Raw genomic sequence first — 20600 nt, 5'->3', positions numbered from 1 at the left:
AGCTAACTATCCTAAATATATATGAACCCAAAACAGGAGCACCCAGATTCATAAAGCAAGTTCTTAGAGACTACAAAGAGACTTAGACTGCCACACAATAATAGTGGGAGACTTTAACACTCCACTGTCAATATTAGACAGATCAATGAGACAGAAAATTAACAAGGACTTGAACTCAGCTCTGGACCAAGCGAACCTAATAGTCATCTACAGAACTCTCCACCCCAAATTGAGAGAATATACATCCTTCTCAGCACCACATTGCACTTATTCTAAAATTGACCACATAATTGGAAGCAAAACATTCCTCAGAAAATGCAAAAGAATTGAAATCATAAAAAAAAGTCTCTCAGACCACAGTGCAATCAAATTAGAACTCAGGATTAAGAAACTCACTTAAAACCGCACATCTATGTGGTAACTGAACAACCTGCTCCTGAATGACTACTGGGTAAATAATGAAATTAAGGCAGAAATAAATAAGTTATTTGAAACCGATAAGAACAAAGACACAATGTACCAGAATCTCTGGGACACAGCTAAAGCAGTATTTAGAAGGAAATTTTTAGTACTAAATGCCCACAGGAGAAAGTGGGAAAGATTTAAAATTGACATGCTAACATCACAATTAAAATAACTAGAAAAGCAAGTCATACAAACTCAAAAGCTAGCAGAAGACAAGAAATAACTAAGATCAGAGCAGAACTGAAGAAGATAGAGACAAGAAAAACCCTCCAAAAAACAAATAAATCCAGGAGCTGTTTTTTTAAAAAAGATTAACTAAATAGACCACTCGCCAGACTAATAAAGAAGAGAAGAATCAAATAGACCCAATAAAAAATAATAAAGAGGATATCACTACTGATCCCACAGAAACACAAACTACCATCACAGAACACTATAAATACCTCTATGCAAATAAACTAGAAAATCTAGAAGAAATAACTCCTGGACACATATACCTTCCCAAGATTAAACCAAAAAGAAGTCAAATCCCTGAATAGACCAATAACAAGGTCTGAAATTGAGGCAGTAATTAATAGCCTACCAACCAAAAAAAGCCCAGGACCAGACGGATTCACAGTTGACTTCTACCAGAGGTACAAAGAAGAGGTGGTACCATTACTTCTGAAACTATTCCAAACAATACAAAAAGAGGGACTCCTCCCTAACTCATTTTATGAGGCCAGTATCATCCTGATACCAAAACCTGGCAGAGACACAACAAAAAAAGAAAATTTCAGGCCAATATCCCTGATGAACATTGACGTGAAAATCCTCGATAAAATACTGGCAAACCGAATCCAGCAGCGCATCTAAAAGCTTATACACCACAATCAAGTTGGCTTCATCCCTGGGATCCAAGGCTGGTTCAACATATGCAAATCAATCAATGTAATCCATCACATAAACAGAACCAATGACAAAAACCACATGATTGTCTCAATAGAAGCAGAAAAGGCCTTTGATAAAATTCAACACCCCTCATGCAAAAAACTCTCAATAAACTTGGTATTGATAGAACGTATCTCAAAATAATAAGAGCTATTTATGACAAACCCACAGCCAATATCATATTGAATGGGCAAAAGCTGGAAGCATTCCCTTTGAAAACCGGCACAAGACAAGGATGCCCTCTCTCACCATTCCTATTCAACATAGTATTGGAAGTTCTGGCCAGGGCAATCAGGCAAGAGAAAGAAATAAAGGGTATTTGAATAGGAAGAGAGGAAGTCAAATTGTCCCTGTTTGCAGATGACATGATTGTATATCTAGAAAACTCCATCATCGGCCAGGCGCAGTGGCTCACGCCTGTAATCCCAGCACTTTGGGAGGCCAAGGGGGATGGATCACCTGAGGTCAGCAGCTTGAGACCAGCCTGGTCAACATGGCGAAACCATGTCTCTACTAACAGTACAAAAATTAGCTGGGCATGGTGGGAGGCGCCTGTGATCCCAGCTACTCAGGAGGCTGAGGCAGGAGAATTACTTGAACCTGGGAGGTGGAGGTTGCAGTGAGCCAAGATTGCGCCACGGCACTCCAGCTTGGGCGAGAAGAGCGAGACTCGTCTCAAAAAAAAAAAAAAAAAAAAGGAAGAAAGAAAAAAGAAAACCCCACCATCTCAGCCCAAAATCTCCTTAAGCTGATAAGCAACTTCATCGAAGTCTCAGGATAAAAAATCAATGTGCAAAAATCACAAGCATTCCCATATACCAATAATAGACAGACAGAGAGCCAAATCTTGAGTGAACTCCCATTCACAATTGTTACAAAGAGAATAAAATACCTAAGAATCCAACTTATAAGGGATGTGAAGGACCTCTTCAAGGAGAACTGCAAACCACTGCTCAAGGAAATATGAGAGGACACAACCAAATGGAAAAACATTCCATGCTCATGGATAGGAAGAATCAATATCATGAAAATGGCCACACTGCCCAAAGTTATTTATAGATTGAATGCTATCCCCATCAAGCTACCATTGACTTTCTTCACAGAATTAGAAGAAAAACTACTTTAAATTTCATATGGAACCAAAAAAGAGCCCATATAGTCAAGACAATCCTAAGCAAAAAGAACAAAGCTGGAGGCATCATGTTACCTGACTTCAAACTAAACTACAAGGCTACAGTAACAAAAACAGCATGGTCCTGGTACCAAAATAGATATATAGACCAATGGAACAGAACAGAGGCCTCAGAAATAACACCACACATCTACAACCATCTGATCTTTGACAAACCTGACAAAAACAAGCAATGTGGGAAGGATTTCATATTTAATAAATGGTGTTGGGAAAACTGGCTAGCCACATGCAGAAAGCAGAAACTGGATCCCTTCCTTACACCTTATACAAAAAATAATTCAAGATGGATTAAAAACTTACATGTAAGACCTGAAACGACAAAAACCCTAGAAGAAAACCTAGGCAATACCATTCAGGACATAGGCATGGGCAAAGACTTCATGAGTAAAATATCAAAAGCAATGGCAACAAAAGCCAGAATAGACAAATGGGATCTAATTAAATGAAAGAGCTTCTGCACAGCAAAAGAAACTATCACCAGAGTGAAAAGGCCACCTGTAGAATGGGAGAAAATTTTTGCAATCCATCCAGCTGACAAAGAGCTAACATCCAGAATCTACAAAGAACTTAGACAAATTTACAAGAAAAAAACAAAAAGCCCCATCAAAAAGTGGGCAAAGGATATGAACAGACACTTCTCGAAAGAAGACATTTATGTGGCCAACAAACATAAGAAAAAAAGCTAATCATCACTGGTCATTAGAGAAATGCAAATCAAAACCACAATGAGATACCATCTCACACCAGTTACAATGGCGATCATCAAAAAGTTAGGAAACAATAGATGCTGGAGAGGATGTGGAGAAATAGGAAAGCTTTTACACTGTTGGTGGGAGTGTAAATTAGTTCAACCACTGTGGAAGACAGTGTGGCGATTCCTCAAAGATCTAGAACCATTTGACCCAGCAATCCCATTACTGGATATATACCCAAAGGATTATAAATCATTCTACCATAAACACACATGCACATGTATGTTTACTGCAGCACTATTTACAATAGCAAAGACTTGGAACCAACCCAAATGCCCATCAATGATAAACTGGATAAAGAAAATGTGACACATACACACCATGGAACACTATGCAGCCATAAAAAAGGGATGAGTTCCTGTCCTTTGCAGGGACATGGATGAAGCTGGAAACCATCATTTTCAGCAAACTAATACAGGAACAGAAAACCACACACTGCATGTTCTCACTCATAAGTGGGAGTTGAACAATGAGAACACATGGACACAGGGAGGGGAACATCACATGTCGCAAGGTAAGGGGCTAGGGGAGAGATAGCATTAAGAGAAACACCTAATGTAGATGACAGCAAACCCCCATGGCACATGTATACCTATGTAACAAACCTGCATGTTCTGCACATGTATCCCAGAACTTAAAGTATATAAAACAAATATCAGCCCAAAGGCCCCCAAATTTTCCAGTAATAGCTTTAGAATTAAAGTTGCTATTTTCAACATTCCAATATACAATATTGTATGACTTATTGAAGGGGGGAAAAAGCGCAAACTGGAAGACTATATATGTTTCCCATATGTTTTATAACTATTTGGGAAATGATCTGGGTGACTTAAGTAGAAATTCATCTTTTATACTTAAGAAACCTCTCGAAGTATTTACTCAACATCAATTATACTGCCTTCTTCATCTGCTTTGGAAATGACCCAAAACACAATTCTTAAGGCCTTCATGGTATCTCCACCACAAAGAGAAAATGCCTAGTTTTCTATTTATAGTTTTACACAACTTGTTTGCTTAGGAGAGTTGCTCATCACTTCTTAGTCAAATCAAATCTCTGTCCAATTTTAAAATTTCAGCAATTTAGTTATCTCATTTAGGCAGTACAACTGATGGACTCATGAAATTTTAATGCTAGAGAAAAATCCATGACCATCTAGTGAAAAGTGAGTTCACAGGTCAAATGATAAAACAGTGGCAGAGCTCCATCTGCAAAAGAGGTCTTTGGTAGCATTATTTTTCATATTATGATCCATTAGTGCACTATGAAATCAACTTAATGGAATATAGCTAGCATTCTCTAAAAAACGAAATAGAACAAAATATAATGCATTAGATTAGACTCGGTGGAAAATACCCAAATGCACTTGCATGTAGTAAGAGAAACTCTTGTTTTGTGAAACTTCTGTTTCAATAATATACATCTATCCATTCATCCATCCATTCATCCGTCCATCCATCCATCCATTCTGAACATATACATACACCTATATATTCTACAAATTGGATCACAATATAAAATATAAAATACATTTCTTACTATGAGTAGCAATCAAAAATTAGCATTCAGTTCCCTTTCCACAAAATCATGCTACCTATGTAGAATGATGTAATAGCCTTACACAGTTGAAACGAAATCTTTAGAAGCTCTGTGAATAGACTTTACTTTTACAGTAGCTTATTATCGGAATACAATCTAGGACAGCAGTAATTTGATAAATCAGTGTTTGGAAAAGAGAAAATCATTTCAGGGACAAGTTCTACCATTATCAGAACTCTACAAACTATTTTAACGATGCCAAAGAAATGAGACAAAGTCCAGTGTGGAAAATCCAGACTGCATTTTGTCTCAGAAGTCCAGTATCGCCTTATATACCTCTTTCTGGCAGCCTCATTAACTTGTTTTTGGTAGAGCTTTAGCACCAGGGCCATGTATAATCACAAAAGGCAATACTGAGGCATATCTTGTACAGGGATGGGCCTGCCATTGGATATTGTGCCATAATCATCCTACCACAAATCAAGAGCTAGTCCTTGACTGGTAGCATTAGGATAATCAGAGTAATTTGAAAAAAAAATATATTCCCAGGGTCTACCCTAGATATACTGAATGAGAATCTCTAGGGATGGAGGCTGGGAATCTAGATTTTTCAAAAGTTCCTTAGGTGGTTCTTCTGCAAATCCAGGTTTTAAGATACCTCCTACAGACTACATTCCAGGTTTACTCCTTTCATTTTACTTTTTTAAAAATTGGCCTCCTTCCTTCATCTTTTCAATTTGATGTTCACCTCAAAATCCTTGGAGGCATCCTTGACTCTTCCATTAATACCCCATATCCAATCAGGATATCCTCATGGCTCTGCCTTTAAAATATATTTAGAATCCTGCTACTTATCACCCACTGCACTACTACCACCCCAGTCTAAACCACCATTATCTCTCACTGGGATTATTGCCACAGACTCTCTGCTTCTCTCTAACCCTCCTTTGGTCAATTCTCAACATAGCAGTCAAGGTGATCCTTTCAAAACTGAAGTTACAACTTATCACTGCTCAAAATTCCCATTGGCTCATCCTTTCAATGAAGGTATAAGCCCCTCTTATTTGCCCTATAAAGCTCAAAATATGAGGCCCTTACCTCTCTGATCTCTTCTCCTATTATTTTCCTGGCCACACTGGCCTCTCTGGTTATTACTGGAATACATCAATCACACTCTTGCCTTTTCTGTTCCCTCTGCTATAAAAACTCTTTCCCCATGTAACAGCATGGCTCACTCAAGCAATCACCTTCTACAAGTTATTATCAATTGTCATTTTCTCAATGAGGCCTATCCTGACCATTCTATTTAAAAATGTAACCCATATTCCCTGTACTTCAAATTTCAGAGCTCCCCTATTCTGCTGGTTTTTTCCCAAAGCACTTTTCATCTTCAAACTTATTACATAAGTTTGAAGTTTACTTATTATAATTATTATTTATTTTTGTCTCTTTGTATGTCAACTAGATCCTTGAAGGAAGGCATCTTTGTGTATTTTATTCACTGATATTTCATTGCAAGAAGACAGAACACTGCCTGGGACATAGTAGTAATCAGTAAATAATTGGTAAATGAATGGTTTATTCATTTGGTGAATGAACAGTGAAGCTAACCAAAAGATCTGAAACTCTCTATCCATTCCAACTAGTAACAGAAATATCCAATTCCCAATCAGGAAACAGATCCTTAAATGACCAATCCCTTTGGTGGCTAATTTTTTTCACCAATACTCTTAATTGTAATGATATTTAACAAAGGAATAGTCCAATGAAAATTTCAAATCAATTTCTTACATTTAAATCAAAGTAACTGAAAAATAAAATTATAGCCAAATTCGTAAGTCAATAACTTTGTTAGATAGAAATTTTAAACACTGATCAAAATATTAGAAAAAAATCTGTTTTCAATTAATGTAGCAACCTGGTGCTTGGCAGTTAAAAACATCTGGAGCAAAAAAGCATTTTCCTGTTTCTTCAGCAATCAAGGCATAGTCCACGTTGCTGAGACCGCTGACAGCCGGCAAAAACAAGTTCCAGAGACCCTCGGCTTTGGCCATTTCCTGTCAAGGTGATGAACATGCCAGAGTGACCATAATTTACCAGGACTCACAGTAGTTTATTTCTTTTTTAAATATTGGTATTTATGACTTTTGAAATTTAAAAACACTTATGGAGTTACTTATTTTACTGTATTCTCCAGTGAGCGAAACCAAGTTCTTACTAATTCATTATAAATCAACAGTTTAACCACTAATAAAATGTCTTTTCCTCCAAGCTTCCTTGGATTTGGCTGAAAAATTAAGTTGGCTACTTGAGAACTTCTTATCAAACCAGAACTATTACAGTCTCCCACATTTGAGTATAATATGCCAAATATACTACTTTGTGCATTTTAATTTCTTACATGAATTGATGTTAAGATTTGAAAAACATGAAATTTAGATTAATTCTATGTGGGACAAACGACCTGTCTTGACTTCAGTCTCAATTCAGTGATGGCTAATAATGAATAGTTTTAATCATATTTTTCCCTTTGAACAGCTGTAACAGGTTGTCTTCATTACTACCACATATAGAACACTACCCTAGCCTAATTTGTATGTTATAGACTCTATTAACTTGCTTTTTTAAAAGATTATATTGATATAATTTCCCTCTACATATATAACAGTAGCAACAACAAAACTAAGGTCTAGGGTCTCAAAAAACACTTGCATATGAATTTTCCAGCGTTAAAGATTTTCTTACCTTGAGTTTATCAATCACTAAAGGTCTTCCCCACTTGTCCACTGAATTTTCATTTTGAACATAGAACTCAATTACCTCCTTAAAGTAATAAAAGAAAAAAATTTCATTAGCTAAAGTTAATACAAAGTAAACAATATCATAAACTGCTAATATCTAAAATAAACATTTTTAGGTGAAGATGCTTTTTCAGCTATTATTAAACCAGACACAGAAGCATAAAACATTCTAAAGGTTTACTGATCACAAAATCATGCTGCCACAATATTAGATAGTAGGCTACTAAAATCTTATACCAAGATTTGAGTGTTTCATTTCTAACAATATGGCAAACTAGATAGTCATAGAAACCCCTCAACTAAAAACGTTGGGTAAAATATTAAAAATAGTTTAAAAATACATTTATTAATACATAGCCATGCTGGAAGGAAAAGAAGAAAATTCCTTGGAGGCCAGAAACAAAAAAGCCTGCTCTTCAAGTGTGAGCACACATTGCAGCCAAGTTTGCCCAGGGCATATAGGCTGATCTATGTTAGCCTAGGTAGGCCCTAGGTTTTAATGGGCCACATAGGCAGGAGTCAGACATAGTTAAATGCCCCAAACATGGCAAGAGGGAGGATCAAAGATCAGCTCTTCCCTCCACCAAAGCTAGGCTGCTTGATGGGTAAAACCTAAGTGGAAGAAAATTTATAAAGCAAAAATAAACAGAAAACCCACCCCTCAGAGGTAGACCACGGGAATACAGGCCTTTATATAGGTCTTAGTTCTAGTTGGAATACACAAAATAAACACTTCTAACTGAAACCTGTCTTCACCCAGGTTTGGGACTGAATTCACAGACTTATGGGGCTCTAAAACTGCAAGCCAACATTTAAGTTTGCAATGTTTCTGGTGACAGTGCCTGCTAACACATGGCAGATGCAAAAACAAATCCCATCTGTAGGAAAGAGCTTTAAACAAAGCCTTAAATAACTTTCATAGATAAAATTCCAGAACATGAGTTCAAAATAAAAAAAGTACTTATCACTCAAGGAAACAAGCCACCATTAGTAAGAGTTAGCAAAAACAATCATTCACCCAGACAGAATTGCACTTCCCAAAGACTATAAATAGAGTAATGATCAGTCACAGGAAATAAACTACTTGTGTTTAACATATTTCAAGAATAAAGGAAGAAATTAAAAGTATAACAAAGGACTATCAAAAGTGACCAGGCACATTTGAAAAAGAATTGAATAAAACCTAAAGAAAGGAAAACTATAGAAATGAAACTTAAAAACTCTATGGCAGTGATTCCCAAATTTTGGTGGCTCTAAGAATCTCCTGGGCTGAGATCCGGCCACTGCACTCCAGTCTGGGCGACAGAGCGAGACTCCGCCTCAAAAAAAAAAAAAAAAAAAAAAAAGAATCTCCTGGGGAACTTGGTAAAAATATGGGGGCCTAAGCTGTGTCCTACTTCAATGAACCTGCACTTCTGTGTCCTTTACTAGCTTAAGCAATTCTTACACACTCCAAAATTTGAAAACAGTTATTCTGTGGATGTTGGAAAGTAGATTAGATAACAGCTGAAAAAACAAATCATGAATTGGAAGAAAGATCTGAAGAAATTTCTCAGAACGATGCACAGAAACTCAAAAGAAGGCAAATATGAGTGGTAAAGGAATATAACGAATTCAAAGAGAAGTTCTAACATAAGTCTAACTGGAGTCCCAGACACAAAGAATGAAGAGACGCAATATTTGGAAAAATTACTCTTAAAAGTTTTCAGAACTGATACGACAGCAATCCTCAAATTCGGAAAGCCAGTGAGGCCAGAGCATTAAAGAGAAAGAAAAGTTCTTAAAAAGAGAAAGAAGAAGTTGCCTCCTTAGCGCAGTAGGCAGTGTATCAGTCTCATAATCTGAAAAAGAGAAAGAAGAGGGGGAAAAAAGAAAGATTACTGATAATTAAACAACAGTTAAGATTGACAGCTGACTTCTCAAAGCAACAAATGAAGCCAGAAATAACTGGGATAATAGCTTCAATTGCTGAGAGAAAATAACTGTCACTGTAAAATTCTATATACAATAAAACTATCTTTATAGAACTAGGGCAAAATAAAGGTATTAACGATAAGTAAAGTCATTGACACCTCTCCCTAGCAAGAAAAAAGGAAAAAAAAACAGAACAAAACAAAAAAAAAAAAGAAAAGAAAAATAAATGAAAGGTTTACCAGCACAGTCACACTAAAGGAACTTGACCTAGAAGAAACATCTGAGTTGTAAGAAGGAATAGTAAATAAAATGATAAATAGGTAGGTAAACTGAAAATTTTAAACTATAATGCCAGCATTTGGGGAGGCCAAGGTGGGCCACAAATTCAAGGCTAGCCAGAATCAGAATTCTGGCCAGAGGTCAGAAATTCAAGGCTGGCCAACATAATCAAACCCATCTCTACCAAAATATACAAAAATAAGTTGAGTGTGGTGGCACATGGCTATAGTCCCAGCTACTTAGGAGGCTGAGGCGGTAGAATCACTTGAACACTTGAACCTAGGAAGCAGAGGCTGCAGTGAGCTGAGATCACCCCACCTCACTCCAGCCTGGGTGACAGAATGAGACTCTGTCTCAAAAAAAAAAAGAAAAAGCCAGATAAAACAATAACAATCTCTAATTTATACAACTAAAATAATCAATATAGAACAAAAACATTGGAGTGTAACCGCATTTTCCAATATTTTGCTATTATAGTATCTCTGTATATTTCTACACTTAGGCTAGTGGTATTAATTATAAACATTGTCAAAACTCTTAATCCATATTATCCAATTATTTTCCAAATCTTTCTTATCAATTTACACTCATATAACAATGTACTAAAATGTTGCTTTCATTGAAGCATGGCTAGTCTACAACATTGCTGTATTTAGTGAAAACCTCAAGAAGGCAAAGGTCTGCTCTTTCAAAGGTACCAGGATGAATAGCCCTTGTCATTTCTGTCAGGAAGTCAGTTAAATTGGAAGATTTCCTGTTTGAGGTTCTTTATTATTTCCATCCCTTATACTGCCTTGGAAATATTCAGTGCTACTGTGTTTGATAAGAAATATGTAATATATTTCTCATTTTCTAATCTCTGACCACCTTTTCTCATCTCTGATCACAGTTTGAAGAAATTAAATTATGCCAGTGTTTATATAATTATTTTAAAATTTGTATTATTTAATACTTTGAGTTCTAAATTGTATCCATTTAGATACTTGCAAAGTTTATTTGTGGCATGGTAGGATTCAAAATTAAATAAAATTCCTCACTACAAAGAACGCTTCTTCGGTTCTTAAAGTAAGAAAAGTAATTTATAGTTAATAGCCAAAAGCAGAAACTAGGCTGGTGCCTGGTCAATCTTCCCAAAATATCACCTGTAGCATTCTGCGTCCTCATTCACTGACAGAGATACCAATTTTGAGTATGTTGGTTGGTTCAGCATCTTAAATCTAAGCCTACAAATAATTTTGCAAAATGTTTTTCATTTTAAACTGAAGTCTACTAGAAAGAAGCAACAGTTCATCCTTAGTACATTAGACTCAGTAGGAAAGTATGATTAATGTTACCATTAATGTTAAACGTGTGTTCTCAGTGTGTTATGTTGCTAGTTCCTGTTTTACATGCTATTTTCAGGATGTCTTATCCACTTTAAATTGGCTTAAACTGGCTTTTAATATTTTCCAGTTGGAAGAATTGGCTTTTAATATTTTCATAGATATGGGTTATGTTCTCACTTTACAATATTCAAGGGGTTTCAAAAGGTCATTAGAAAAGTTTAAATGAAGCTTATGTTTTCTCATTATAGAAAATTTGAAAGTACCTAAAAATATAAAGAAAAAGTCATCAAGAATCTCAGTAGTTAAAGACAAGTGCTGTTAAAGTATTGTATTATGTGATACAGCCTATTTCCTAGAAATGACGATTTTGGTTTCTGTAAACTTAGTTATAATAATTTTGGATAGAATCTTATATAGATTTTTCCCTCTTTCATTTTGAAAAAGCTATTTACTTTTCTCCAGATATAATCTCCAAATAACATCCTCTAATATGTTACACAGAGATTTGTATTGTTCACAATCATTCTACAGAATAAAACATTTTTACAGATGTTGGTACAGTACGATTTTTTTAAAAGAAGAAAAAGCTCACATTATCAGATATGGATATGTCTCAGATTTAAAGGATCTTCAAAGATTGTGGCTTTTCTGGTCACACAAAACATTGGCAATCTTACCTTTAAAGCCACAGGCTGCTTTTTTATTTATCTTAAAGCACTTTCTTTTATTGCAAATTTTTTGTACATATTTCAATAGCTGCATGATACAAAGTTCAGCAGAGTATCACAACCTAACCTGTGATACCTCTTCTGTGCTGCAGTTTCTCTTATATGCTTATTCACATTTATCAATGAAAGAACAAGCCTGCTTGGTTTCCTCTGCCAATTCTGGCCTCTCCTCTGAATGATGGGCTGGTTCCAAGTACTAACATGCTATCAGATAGGCTTCATTTTAGAGAAAGTAGGTAGGAATCAGGCAGTAACCAGGGAGGATAGACAACCTGAGATTTCTACCCAATCCCTACCACCCTCCTCCACTCCCCCAAAAAAGAAAAGTTGGCCAGGTGCAGTGGCTCACACCTGTAATCCCAGTGCTCTGGGAGGCTAAGGCGGGAGGACTGCTTGAAGCCAGTAGTTCTGGGCAACAGAGTGAGACCTGATCTTTACAAAGAAATGTAAAAATCAGCCCAGTATGGTGGCATATTCCTGTAATCCCAGCTACTCAGGAGGCTGAGTTGGGTGGTTCACTTGAGCCCTGGAGTTTGAGGCTGCAGTGAGCTAGGATCACATCATACACTCCAGTTTGGAGACACGCAAGACCCTGTCTCTTGAAAAACAAAAAGTTAAAAAAATAAAATAAAATAAATAAATACACAAATAAATAAAAGGCCGGGTGTGGTGGCTCCTGCCTGTAATCCCAGCACTTTGGGAGGCCGACGTAGGCAGATCACGAGGTCAGGAGTTCAAGACCAGCCTGGCCAATATGGTGAAACTCCATCCTTACTAAAAATACAAAAATTAGCCAGGAGTAGTGGCAGATGCCTGTAGTCCCAGTTACTTGGGAGGCTGAGGCAGAAGAACCTCTTGAACCCGGGAGGCGGAGGTTGCAGTGGGCCGAGATGGTGCCACTGCACTCCAGCCTGGGCAACAGAGCGAGACTACATTGACAAAAAAAAAAAAAAAAAACCAAAGCATGGAGGACCCTCCTTTAGGGCACTAAATCTCATGTTGAAGCCCTGGCTTCTTTGAAACAGATCATTTGCTTTTTTGTTGCTGTTGAGACAGGGTCTCACTCTGTTGCCCAGGCTGTAGTGCAGTGGCACAATCTTGGCTCCCTGCAACCTCTGCCTCCCAGGTTCAAGCGATCCTCCCAAGTAGCTGGGACTAGAGGTGTGCACCACGTCGGGCTAATTTTTGTATTTTTAGTGGAGATTGGGTTTACACCATGTTGCCCAGGCTGGTCTCAAACTCCTGGGTTCAAGCCATCCACCAGCCTCGGCCTCCCACAGTGCTGTGATTACAGGCTTGAGCCAGCATACTGGCCCATTTGCATTTTTTGGAGGGCTGTTGCAGCCTTCTGTCTGGGGGCAAACACTACTGCTATAACAGGTTGTAAGAGACCAACCCAAGCAGTCATCCATGTGTAGGTAATTTTTAAATCAAACATCTTGATTTCTTTTCCTTTCTCATTTTTACTGTCTATATAAGCCAATCACACGGGGCTCCATTGTGGGAAAATGGTTGCCACTTGTGCTACAGCCTTCTTTCAAACTTCTTTTGAGATATGGCTTCTGTTGTTTCATTATTCTAGGGGTTAATCCATTCTGCTTTCCAAATCTAATTTCCATTCTCTTTTCAAAACCTTAATTCCTCTGATATGTCCCTCTTCTGTTTTCAAGCTTATTCCAATTTATTCCATTTTATAAGCAAACTTTATTATTTATTAAATTGGATTTTATTTGAGGGAGGGGAAGACAATGTTGAATTCCCACTGTTATCTTAACCTAAAAGTGTTGCATTCCCTTTTTAATACTCAAAAGCTCATAGTTTTAAAAATCAGAATTGAACAAATACTAACTAGATCAGAAAATATTCAACATGATACTTTAGTCACTAAACACATGTGAGAGGTGACTATTTTAGAAAGAATTTCCTCACTTTAAGTAGTATTTTTAAAAATAAATTATACCCTATTCTGAGACAAAGTTAATCTCAAGCCAGATATTTACTAAAAATATAATATTTATATAATTCAAGCAATAGCACAAACTGTCCTACAAACACATATTAGCTCTGACCATTTCTGTTGAAAGGATTTTGGTCTGTTTCAGTTCCCTATTTGGTTTTGCCAGGCTAGTTGCAGATCTCTCAGAATCACAGATGATTAAAATGAGAATGTATTGTATATTTAGTCATATCTACTCACATTGTAGAGGAAAATACTGAGGCCACTAAAGACTACCTAACACAAGGCCACCTAACTTGTGACAGGAATAGACTAGAATAAAGCCATGTGCATTTCTACACCAGTGTTCTACCCACATACACACACTCTGCCCCACCTCCCTTACATATTTTTGTAAAAGCTTTTTTATCTTTTCTTCACAACATTTATCATCTCTTATTTAGTGTCTTCCTTTCCTGCTAAAGTCTAAGCTTCACATGAGCATAAGCCCTGTATGTCTTATTATTTATTTACATTTGGTAGCTCTCCAGGTGCCTAAGCCATCATCAAGTACCCAATAATTATTTGGTAACTGAATGAATGGATGTTCCATGTTGCCTCTCTACTCTCAGTGAACTTATTGAAACTTAATGCCTTAAAATAGTAGCTTATAGGGAAGAGGGGTGGTAGTATCTGTGAACAGCTTGAAATGATATGTAAAATTTTCTAGGTGTGTCCATCTTGTATAGTCAACACTTCTCATTAAATTCTCAAAGGGGTCCACATTTACAAAAAAAAAAAAAAAAAAGATAATGCCTTAGGACAAGGCCCCCAAAGTAGTGTTTTACTTTAATATATTTAGGCTCCCAATTTTAAAACTACTAATTCTCTTTGACTTAATTATAAAGCCACAGACTTATCTGTGCATTCCCTGGGTTCTATCGTGGCTCAATGCTAACGTGAGAAGAATAATCTAGGTAAGGATTGACTGAAGAAAATGACACCATGCTTCTCCTATAAGCAGAAATAACAGAAGTATTCATCGATAGTCCTTTAGCACAAATACATTGTTTATATAATACTCACCTTTTCAGCTGGAAGAATGTGTTGTTTCATGAAATGCTTCACCTTAGTAAGAACTTCCTGACCTTTCCGAGTCTGTACAAACAACTGTCCAGTAGTATCAATCTGTGGTAGTACAGTACTGAAAGTTCTTTGCCAAAAGAAAAAAGGAAAAAAGGTTACAAAGATGTCCAAAGATCATCATTACATATTTCTAATATAATGTGAAGTTTCCTCAGCTACCCAAAAAATATCCCCCAGAAGGAGGAGCTATATTTTATATTTTAAAAAAGTCTTTCACATTGTGGACTGAATGTAGAATCTCTTATATTTTAAACATTTAACTTTAATGCTTAAAGCACTATTTGGGGAAAACATATAGGCCTGGCATCACCTCAAGCAATGTTAGTGATAGATGCAGGAGGCACAGGGTCTTGTCTGGACGTGCCCACAACGGACTGGGGGCACGCCTGCACACTGGCGGAATGGGGTGGAGCCACCGGGAACTCGGGCCTTATGTAGGGGGAGAAGCCTGGCCTCTTCCGCTAGCGTGTGGTAGCCTGGCATTCAATCTGTGAGGCGGGAGGCTGTTGGCAGGACCATCTCTTTCTTTGCCGAGAGCTTTCTTTCAGCTTAATAAATCGGCCCTCCTCACCCTTTAATGTGTCTGTGTGCCTACTTTTTCCTGTGAGACGAGAACCTGGATTTTAGCTGAACTAAGGAGCAAAAAATCCCGCTTCATTAGTTTTGAATCTTTATTGAAGTCACCTGTCAGAATCTCCAAAAGAAAAAGCAAAGAAGTTGAACACAAATAATCATTATTCTTAGTATTAATATATGCCTCACAAATATAGCTGCTGAATATTAGATCGATAGAATAGAAAACCAAACACTGCATGCTCTCTCTCACTCATAAGTGGGAGTTGAACAAACCACCATGGCACATATATACCTAAGTAACAAACCTGCAGGCTCTGCACATTTATCCCGGAACTTAAAAATAAATTAAAATAAAACAAAGAAGATCTGTAAAGGTCATTATGAAGCACAACAGAATCAATTGTTATGGTGTAGAGAGAACAAATACCCATCTATAAGATAAATTGGAAAAAGCAATTGCCCTAACATTATGCCATGGGTACTTGTGGCTTAAGCAGAATTTCTGGGACAGCATCACACATGCATTTGGTAAGCAATGGAAATGTAACTGGCAAAGTGTGTTCGATGCTTGAAAAAGTGCTCCCACTGATGAAGACATGATGATGGGTTTCAAAGATGCTTATGAAATGTCTGAATAAAACTTAATGAAATGTAACAGTGGAACAGAACAATATTTCTAAATTAATAAATCATCTTATATAATGCATTTTTAAAATTAGGTATATGTAAGTGACTTAAATATTAGAAAGAAACACTTGAGTGTTTTATCTATATCCTTAAAAGTTTACACATTCAAGTGGCACAAAAATACTTTTAAACTTAAATACGGAGATTTTCTTTATATTTTAGGTCAATTTGTTTTTAGGCATAGAAGAGATTTACCAAAAAAAAACTATTGTGATTGGCAGCAGCAATCCTAGTGTATGCAATAAAAATCATCCCTACTCCCCTAAAGTTTATAACCTTCACATACCCAGTAAAGGCTCTAATTTCAGTTAGCCAAGTAATCTGTTTTCCTTACCGTTTGGAGAGTTGTAGTCCAGTTTCTGCCAGAGGTTGCACAACATTGGCAAATAAAAAGCTATCCTCAGATGAATTATTTCCCAGAAGATATCTGCTATATATCCCCTACAAATAAACGTAGAACAATTAAAATTCATTGGAAACCGTCCTTCAACTATCCAATCAATCTTTCCAGTTTCTCAGTTATGTGGGACATTATACTCACACGGTATGAAGATATAAAACAGACTATCAATGATATCAATGTACACGCAGGAGTAATTATACCCTTCTAAACAGTCATACTCATATCATCCAGTTAACGCACTCTCATCCTAACATAATTCTAATTTATAATCAAATCAAACTTGAAAATGATCTCAGCAGTTACCAAAGATACCAAGTCTGCAAGTTATTTCACCTCTAAAGATCACTACCCTCCTTCAAAAATAAGATTTAAAAAACTATAAAACCAAAGGGAAGACAATGAGATGATCTCTAAGAACATTTTATCTCATTTTTGGGCCCCTAATTTAGGTAAAACTGTCTCTTTTGAACAGTGTTAGTTGAATGCTAATCAGTGTTTCTTTGATAATTCTCCATTTCTGTACTATCAACATAATAAACTCTTTCCTCTCCCCTAAAAACAAACATTACTGTGTCTTCTTTATATGATTCCTTATACAATAAAACATGGTAATAGTTCTTCTATCATATTCAATTTTATATTTCCAATTAGATTGGAATGTTTATGATCATCTGGAAAGCTACTACATGTACGATATATATAGTTTATGTTGTACATTTTTTTTTGAGACGGAGTCTCACTCTGTCACCCAGGCTGGAGTGCAGTGGCATGATTTCGGCTCACTGCAACCTCCACCTCCCAGGTTCAAGCAAATCCCCTGCCTCAGCCTCCTGAGTAGCTGGGACTACAGGCACATGCCACCACACCTGGCTAATTTTTTATTTTTAGTAGCTATGGAGTTTCACCATGTTGGCCAGGCTGGTCTAGAACTCCTGACCTCAGGTAATCCACCCGTCCTGGACTCCCAAAGTGATGGGATTACAGGCATAAGCCACCGCACCTGACCTCTGTTGTACATTTTAATGTCAATCATAATCCATGTCAAACTTTTATTTGAAATGAAAAGCCATTTCAAATTTAAAGCCTATTTGGTATCTTATTTGTGGAAACTGTCAAATACAGAGACATACCCATTTTGAGAAACCCATTCTTTCAACATGATTAACTCAGGGTACAAGATGAGATGTAACGCAACTATTTCAGTTGTTCATGGATAGTATGAACTCTGAGGACAGAAAGTCAATTATCATAATTTTAATTAATCATTCTTTTCCCATTCTTTTTTGCTTTTAAACGTATTCACCTGTTTTTCTTCTAAACCCTAGCCCCTTGCTATTGATGAAGCATCTCAATTTCTTAAACCTCCAAGATTCAAAGTGCCTGAAAACTGGATAAGTACAAAGAAGGCATCTGTTTAGATTACAATATAATTAGAAAAAAACCTAAATTTATGCTCTATTATCTTTCAAAATTAATCACACAAATATGACTATGAAAATGAAAAAATCTTACTCATCTACTTACTCAAAAACATTTTAACAGGCTACTACACACTAGATACTGTGCTGGCCTCTGAGAAGTACAAAGATAATTCTTCCCTCATCATCAACCCTAACTAATAAATGGTTTCATAGCCTGAGGCAGAGATCATCAAAAGATCTTAGCTTTTTCTCACACTGGATATTCAGGAAATGACTAACCCTTACATGCTTTTCTCTTTTTATCATTATGTCATTCTTTCTTCCTCCTTCCATCTTGTAAGTTTATTATACAAAAAACTGATAATACATTTTGCTACTCAAATTTTTTCCTTGCCAAATTCCTATTCTGTAAATTCTGGATTTATATTTTACCCACATCTGATACCTGTCATTATGATAAGCAAAATGATCTAAGGATAAAGAATATAAAACCCAGAAGACTGGAAAACATTGTCAACAGTACATTGGTAAATAATGTCAAAACACACGTTTAAAACAATTAATTACCTGTGCTATTCCAGCCATCTTAAAAAATGAAAGGGCAAGAAAGAAATTCCAGTTAGGAAGAATAGAATTAATTCCCCTGCAGTGGCAATATATTGAAATCAGTTCTTCCATTGATGGTATCCCTATAGAAACGGCATGTAATATAAACTTTAATTAAAATGTCATGGTGAATATTTCACAATGTTACGAGACAGATATGTAAAACAGAATTGTAATTAGCCCATACAACAAAACATGTTCTAAACCTTGACTTCCAAAAGATTATCATATACAAAGGATTACATTTGGTCATAAATTACTAAAAGTGGCATGCTAAGTTCAGAAAATTTAACAAAGAAAATGAAATAGGCCAGTCACGATGGCTCATGCCTCTAATCCCAGTACTTTGCGGGGGCCAAGGTGGGAGGACCACTTGAGAGCAAGAGCTTAAAACTAGCCTGTGTAATACAGTGAGACACCGTCTCTACAAAAAATTTAAAAATTAGCTGGGCATGGTAGCATGTGCCTGTAGTCCTAGCTACTAAGAAGGCTAAGGTGGGAGAATCACTTGAGCCCAGGAGTTCAAGGTTTCAGTGAGCTATGATTGTGGCACTGTACTCCAGCCCGGGTGACAGAGCAAGACCTTGCATCTAAAAATAATAATAATAATAATAATAATAATAATAAAATAGAAACATGTTTAAGAAACAAAAACTACTATCTAAAATTGCAGGATTTTATATTTTAATTATGAAAGTAATAAAGACAATTTTATATTAATAGCAATTTAGACAACACTATGTTCTCATACCTGAGTTTTCTTGAATACGAGAACCTTGATTTATCATTGGAACTGTCCTTGGCCAAAAGTAGAAGAGGGAAAGATGAGCTAAGTCTGACAAAGGATGACCAATGGTTGAAAGCTCCCAATCCAGCACCCCTATAACTCGACACTATAATTAAAAATAAAGAGGTCTTTAACATATTAAAACTTAAAGCAAGTATAATAAAGAAATAACATCGAATACATTCAAAATCATATTTTCCATCAAAAGTCAATTTCGGGTATTTACCCACAGTGGCATATCTCATTTATAAAATAGCCAATTAGCCTTGATTATATAGAGCTAAGTCCTCTGGTTCCATCGCTGGCCATCAGTCCTTCTCATTTTACTTTACACAGCCTTAATATCTCTGCTAATGAGCTGATGCAAAAGCAGTTAAAACTTCTCAACTGAAAGTAACTGTGATAAAAAGGAATTATAGTGAATTACTAATATTTTAATAATCCATGTTATGCATGATTAAGCATTTGCTTTAGTAATTGATCTAACTACATAACAAATGTACTACTCCACCCATAGTACTTTTAAAAGTTATTTCATGTTGTAGATACAAAGCATAATTGTTATAAAAGATACTGTTAGTTTTATAAATATAAAATCCACCATTACACAGCAACATAAAACAATCATGTAACGTGGAACCAATAAAACAGAAAGCTTTCCTCATTCAACCTTGTAACAGTATGTATCAAGGGAATATATATCTTTTTTTTTTTTTTTGAGACGGAGTCTCGCTGTATAGCCCAAGCTAGAGTGCAGTGGCACGATCTCTGCTCACTGCAAGCTCCACCTCCTGGGTTCACGCAATTCTCCTGCCTCAGCTTCCTGAGTAGCTGGGACTACAGGTGCTTGTCACCCACGCCCGGCTAATTTTTTTGTATTTTTAGTAGAGACGGGGTTTCACCGTGTTCGCCCGGATGGTCTTGATTTCCTGACCTCATGATCCACCCACCTTAGCCTCCCAAAGGGAATATATATCTTGACGTTAAGAATACAGGACATTCTATTGTTCATTTCTTATGTTCATTTGGCTGTACATATGGCCAAAAAAATCAGTTTGCAGAATAGTACGTAGCGTGTGATCCAATTTTTGCTTAAAGAGAAAGATTATAAATGA

The 20600-nt window shown here is 36.4% G+C and overlaps 1 protein-coding gene across 1 annotated transcript in view; it reads right to left on the bottom strand.

Annotated features, from left to right (window-relative positions):
* The window catches only part of ACAD11 (acyl-CoA dehydrogenase family, member 11), a 92729-nt gene that overhangs the window by 47568 nt on the left and 24561 nt on the right, over positions 1–20600 (bottom strand). Inside the window, exons 6-11 of the mRNA XM_011958210.1 lie at positions 19450–19591; positions 18660–18781; positions 16603–16709; positions 14946–15072; positions 7622–7699; positions 6795–6933 (exon numbers count right to left, since the gene is read on the bottom strand). Coding sequence (XP_011813600.1) covers positions 6795–6933; positions 7622–7699; positions 14946–15072; positions 16603–16709; positions 18660–18781; positions 19450–19591 — 715 coding nt within the window. The remainder of the gene's footprint in view (positions 1–6794; positions 6934–7621; positions 7700–14945; positions 15073–16602; positions 16710–18659; positions 18782–19449; positions 19592–20600) is intronic.

This window comes from Colobus angolensis, unplaced genomic scaffold (genome assembly GCF_000951035.1).
Source record: "Colobus angolensis palliatus isolate OR3802 unplaced genomic scaffold, Cang.pa_1.0 Scaffold46, whole genome shotgun sequence".
NCBI classification, from domain to species: domain Eukaryota; kingdom Metazoa; phylum Chordata; class Mammalia; order Primates; family Cercopithecidae; genus Colobus; species Colobus angolensis.
The sequence above is the reverse complement of the archived record's forward strand: the minus strand, read 5'-3'. Positions and strand labels throughout refer to the sequence as shown.